This window comes from Mya arenaria, chromosome 3 (assembly GCF_026914265.1).
Source record: "Mya arenaria isolate MELC-2E11 chromosome 3, ASM2691426v1".
In the NCBI taxonomy this organism is placed as follows: domain Eukaryota; kingdom Metazoa; phylum Mollusca; class Bivalvia; order Myida; family Myidae; genus Mya; species Mya arenaria.
The window spans coordinates 13,241,572-13,247,982 of NC_069124.1; the positions used below are offsets into that span (position 1 = coordinate 13,241,572).

General features: G+C 36.6%; 1 protein-coding gene across 1 annotated transcript; it reads left to right on the plus strand.

The window, feature by feature from the left end:
- The first annotated feature begins 1,354 nt into the window (after window positions 1-1,354).
- On the plus strand, window positions 1,355-3,199 carry LOC128225698 (uncharacterized). The gene has a single exon (XM_052935607.1). The coding sequence runs from the start codon at window positions 1,355-1,357 to the stop codon at window positions 3,197-3,199; it is 1,845 nt and encodes a 614-aa protein (XP_052791567.1).
- The last annotated feature ends 3,212 nt before the right edge of the window (window positions 3,200-6,411 follow it).

A 6,411-nucleotide genomic window follows, 5' to 3' on the forward strand; every position in this document is an offset into this window, starting at 1 on the left:
ATTGTGGCTGTTAAATCTACAGTTGTTTGTCTAGTCAAACGCATTGGATAAATCAGATCTCCCGTTGAAGAAGATGCCTTTCTTGTAATTAATGATTTTTGTGTTCTTAGCACGTGGAAATCTACAAGGGTGTGAGTTACCGTCATGGTCATGTCAGTGATAGTCATTTTTGTTTTAAATTCCAATTTAGGCTCCTGGTTGGTAAGATATTTGCTAAATGTGATGGCAGCTTTAAAACAATCGGTGACGGTTCCTTGTTTCATAATTTTTGTATACCGTGTACAGTAATTCTTTAGCGCGTGAGATAGCCTTTGACATTCTGCATCTTGAGTGTTAATACGGTTCAATTCTGGCTTTGTTTTTTCATCTACATTGTTGCTGATATTTGAAGTCAGTTTTGGGAATATGTCGACCACAGAAGATTTGACAGTATTAGTGTACCGATTAACGAAAGAGAACTGAGAGTCAATCTTACTTATTCGTGTCTGAATGTGCTGTTTTAATCCATTCACATTTACTTCTAATTCCTTTATTTTTCTTTGTATTTGATTTGCATCAATTGATATTTCATCCACGTGTTTCGATATACTTCTGACGTTTTCACATCCGAGGTGGTTAACCACACAGGAAGCACAACACAGCTCATTGTGTTCTTGGCAAAATATTTCCAGAGTCTTTCCGTGAACGTCACAGATGTCAAACTTATTGATAACCCTCAACAATTCGGGATTGTCAGTGTCTGACCCTGCCCCAGTTCCACTTGTTCCACAACCAAGTCGCTGTATAACATGTCCAAACATATACTGATATACGTCATGGACTTTTACGCATTCACTGCACTGATACTGAGAACATGTTTTACAGTAGAATTGTGCGCGGTGATTAAACCCAACATTTTTGCAGGATCCGCAACGTGTGTCACTTTCTTTTGCATCGGACACAGTCAGGCCTGTCGCCATAGTTACATACTTTAACGTATAAGTAGGTCACTTTACATCGTCTTTGTGTATTTTTAATGTCAAACTAAAAGCAATATACATCTGTCTCGGTAAAATTAAAACTACCGCACGGTATAATGATAATTTAAGAAAATAAAACATCCATTTGATTCACAAAACGTGTTATCGATATGAAGATCCTCGATCTCATCTTAAAATAGATTAATGTACTGAATTTAAACTATCCACGTCTATACAGCCTTATTCGCATTGAGGTGTGTACAATAGTCGATAGCTGGTGTAAACTATCCGTGACGGGGTGTATATTTTATACAGGGCGGAAGTAAAATAAACTTCATGTTGATTATCAACTTAATTGTCGTCTTTTAATTAAAACTAAAGGATAAATCTAAATAATGACTGACTTTATGTCTGGACAAAGTTGTGTGGATGATCAAGTTGGAGGACGAACGGAGCGTACGTGTGGCCCGTGTTTAAAAAAGGACAAAAGAACAACAGCGAAAGTGTTTTGCAATACTTGTTTACAGTATCAATGTTCAGAATGTGCCACTGTTCACGAGAAGTTTTCTTTCATGTCAGGTCACGATATTGAACCAGTTGGCGACGAAAAGCAAGATGGACGTAGACAAGACGATGATGATTTAGCATCTGGTTCAACCGATGCATTGGAGTCACTTACCTTATCAAGTGATTTCGAAAGCTCATTTACAGACGTTACTCCTATGGACATGACTGGGCTGGATGCGTGTGAAAACCATCGCAAACTGTTTGAAATATACTGTAAGGATCATGACAAACTGTGTTGCTCCTTGTGTGCTATCGAGTTTCATAAATCATGCAAAGAAGTAAAAGCTATAGATAAATACGTTAGAGATGTCAACTTTGAACCTTCAGATCTTCTTGTTGAAATGATGGCAGCGTGTTCCACTGCGGCAGCTCTACAGAAACGTTACAAACACAGTCGAGAAAGTATTGAACGGAACAAAAAAGAAATTCCAGAGGTAATGAAAAAGATACAGGAGTGTACAACTACACATATCAATAATATGCAGACTGAAGTAATGGCAGAGGCATTTAAAGAAAAATCTAAATTTCTGGGCGAGCTTGAAGAAAAACAGAAAATATGTGATAAGATGTTACAAGAACTGGATGAATTGTTGCAAGCATTTAAGAAAGTGGTCGAAAGTGGCTCTGTAGAAATGATTTTCATTGCATATCATAAAATCCAAACAGTTCTGAAGCAATTTGAAAAAGAAACTAAAAAGATAGACTCTGAACTGTTTGATGTTGATGTATGCCTTCAATTTGACGATCAACTTTCAACCCTGCTGAATACGACTGATGATTTTGTGACTGTACATATTGATAAGTCTATTTCCGAAGGTGGGCCCCTCCCCGTTATAAGGCCACTCAAGCAAACTCACATTTTGACGTCCGATGCCAAACAAGACGCCGGTCTCAAAGGGAGTGCCTCCTATGTTGCTATGGATTTTCTTCGGGATGGAAAACTCATCGCTGCTGAATCTATAAATAATGTTTGCGTCATATTTGATGACAAACTGGTCAAACTTGAAACTTGCAAACTTGAGTGCACACCTCAGGGACTTGCCGTGCTTTCAAACAATACCTTTGCAATATCTGGATCACTGTCGGGCTTATTCTCGCGTTCGAGATATCTTCAAATATATGAGATTGACACAAACAGCAAAATTACTATGACAAAATCTCATACGATTAATGACGACTTCGGTCAAATCTGGTGTATGAACATTGAAACGATTCTGGCTGTGACTGTCGGAGACAAGCGTGTTGTCAGGAAGTTTGATTTACAAAATGGTTCCACGACTGACTTGAAGTTTCCTTTAAATGATAAGAAATATGAAAAGGAAAATTGCGCCATCGCATACCTGAACACCCGAGATACAATTGTTTTGTCAGACAAGGCTGAAGACGCTGTGCTTTATTTCAACATGCAGGGAAAAGCTACGGAAACTAAAACTGTGAAAGACGGTGCAATCAAGGGACCAACTGGGTTATGTGTCGGTCCTCTTGAATGCATTTTCGTCTGCAGTGCACACAACATCATTGTGCAAATATCACCAACCGCCAGAGTTATTTGCTACTATCCGCTTCACGTGCAGCTACCGACTGCCATCAGTGCTACAAAGGATTGCAAGAAAATGGTCGTGTTTGGTGGAACGAATGAGGAGAAAAAAATCCAGTTGTTCAGCTTGGAATGAAAACAACCAGCTCCGTTCTCAATAACAACTTTACAAGAATTAATTGTGTCGCATAATGCATATTAAATACGTGCGTGAAATGACGGCATTGCAAACAACCAGCGAAAGAGCCTTATAGTATCCAACTCTGTATTATTATTATATTGGAACTGTATCAATAAGGATATGGTATCCCTGAATAATCTGAAGAACTCGTACTTATAAAAAAACCCATTGTATTAACAAGTGATGCGACATGCGACTTCGTTTATGACATTAAAGCTGCACTCTCACAGATTGACCGTTTAAACAACATTTTTAAGTTTTTTTTTTAGAATGAACCAATCTTTGCGTAAATATCTGAAATCCTGTGATATAAGACTGGTGACTAAATATCAGATCGCAGTTTTTAATATTTAAGTGGTTTAACGCTTTAAATAAGAACAATGAGTTTTTCAGCATAAAATTTTCGAACTTAAATATGAAAAACTTCGATTTGTATCTAAATCATATGCATTTTTATCATTGGAGGTCAAATGAGTTGAAAACTTGATAATGAATTCAGACTTAATGTATTTGTATTTTTATTTGTATATATTAACCTCTTTTTGCCCCATTTAACATAATCATTAATTTCATGTAGTGAAATACTATACTAAAGTACTAAAGAGTTCGAATATTTAACAACGAAACTATAATTAAGCATTCTAATAATTCTGCAAACCGACCCACTTCTACTAGCAGTGTCGACTTCTCTATTCGCTGTTAAATGATTTATTTACAAGATTCGCTGTTTTCCAAAAGTAAATGTGTTAACGTTGAACTGAAAGACACAATCTTCTGGTAGGAGATACATGTACTCTTATCACACAGTGTTGCATTATGTCGTGTCTAGCTGTAATCGGACTGTCATCACATGGTGGTAGCTGCGTTGATTGTATCACTGATTATCTTGCCCTTGAGAGGGTCGAGTAGGATATCACTGATTATCTTGCTCAGGAGCGGGTCGAGTAGGATTTATGTGTGAGGCTTCACTCCAATTATGAAATAAAAAAGTCAGTACTAATATTTCATGTCTTTCTTTTTTTCTTTTTAGGCTTAAAAACCCCGAATATGTTCATTTTCTTATTAATTGCCCATTATACGAGGAATTAAGGGCTATATATTTTTAATCATGGACATTATTTTTAACTGTAAAACAAAATTTGCACAAACTCATTGTATATTTACATTGTCGAAGTTCTTGTAGTTGTCATTTAAATAAGTTATAACAGTGCATATTAATGTTAATTTAATTACATCACATTATTGATAGTGCATGCGTAACATAAAATATACATCACTCTTTGAACTTTATAGATTTGTATTTTTGGCCGGTGGCATTATGTATTACAAATAAATCACCATTTTATTGTATTGTATTGTATTGTCAACCATACAGATACCCAGATGTAGCGCGTCACGATCTTTGAATGAATGCTATAAAAGAAAAGAAATGTACCTTTGAGTTAGCAACGAGTCCAACTTAGTGTATTCTTGACCTGCAGTAGAAGGCAATAACCGTCAGTAAATATTGCTGGCAATTTGAAAAGTAAAATGTATTTTTTTAAGATTCATGTTAACACGTTTGGGCATTGTTTTCGAAGACAAAGAAGCAGCAGAACCACTATGAAGATGAACACAATTGAGTCATGGACACTAGAAGTCACCGTCAGCGCCGTACTCATGGGCCCGCCTTTTAAAGTAAATGGAACTAGTGATAAGCATGTGTGAACTAAATGAGAAGCTGGTTCGTTTTAATGATAATTAATGATATCTTACTGAAATATTTGGCTTACCAATTGGACGAGTGGTTAATTGCACTGATAGTGGGTTCGAGCTTCCAGCACTTAGTGGCAATTTATTTAATGCGTTCGATGTATCATCGTTGAACCCAGAAAGGGTAAAGAATATGTGATGATCGTCAGCATGTTCCCGTGTTCGCAAAGTTGTTGTTTTAATGTCAGCCTTCAATAGTTCAAGAAGATATGCCGGCATTTTTCCCCCGTTGTCACCTGACTGCCAAAAATGGTGTTGCACTTTTCGAAGCTATTCTGTCATTTATACAAAGATACCTTAGTTGCGTTTCAGGATTGTCTGCAACAAAAAACATTGTTTAAAATGATAAACGGGCAATCAAAAATCGTTTTTATTAAGGGATATTACATTTTTGTATATAAAAACTAGATTTGTTATGGGTTATTTAGAAACCTTATTAAACTTATGTGATGTAAACTTTTCAAACTGAGTTATTATCACACTTTGTGTTATGAACCTTTGAATTTGATAGCAATGATTATTAACACTAACCTCTGACTGGTTTATTCACTGTTAATACTTGAAAATACGGCTCGCCAATGCCATTGTTAGCTTCCACTTTATGCGTTCCATAGTTCTTCAAGCCCACAGACGGTATAACTAAGCTGGTGTAAATACAATGAGTCGTTGTGATCTGTACATCATCCATAGACACATTGCTCCTCCAACCAGAGTCTCATTGGTCCTTTTGTACCAGTGAAATATAAGGCAGGAAGGTCTCGCGCTCCTAGATGCAGCAAGGCCATTTGCATTCGTCCAACGACAAAATGAACTGTAATCGAAAAAGGAATAATTGGCATCGGGGAATCTGAAATGTTTTACTCAAGGGGTTATATTAATTTACTATAGAGTGATATATAGTGGCCGTGCGCTTGTTTTAAATTGAACTATGGAATCGCTAGGTGGTCCAGTTCATGTTACTTTATACTTAATTATTTTTGCTTGAGCGTGGCGAAACTCACTGTTATAAAAGCTAACAAGATGTATTATCAGATATGAGCCCAAGTCTGCAGCGCACGCTGGTGACCGTGGCGGCATTTCAAAATGACATTTATTCAAATGATTTATTCTTTGTAAATATATTTTTATCTTTATGTCATAGACTAAAGTATTTGATGTTTATAAATACAGATTTTAGGCCAAGGAAGCCATTGGACACACACATAATCTGATATATAAAGTATGTTTTAGCCCTCCCCCGCCTTGGATGTAAACATCCCGCACTAAATCAATCCGAATTTAAATTATTTAAAAAGGTTTTCAATTTCGTCAGATCCTCAACAAGAGCCTTCATTTCCTTCGCAACTTAGGTTTGAACAGCTGTAGTTCATTAGTGTTTAGTTGAACCATGAATGGTGCCATCTTTAAACTCTGCC

Excerpts from the sequence above, each read along its gene's own strand:
- LOC128225698 (XM_052935607.1), top strand. The coding sequence starts at position 1,355 with ATGACTGACTTTATGTCTGGACAAAGTTGTGTGGATGATCAAGTTGGA.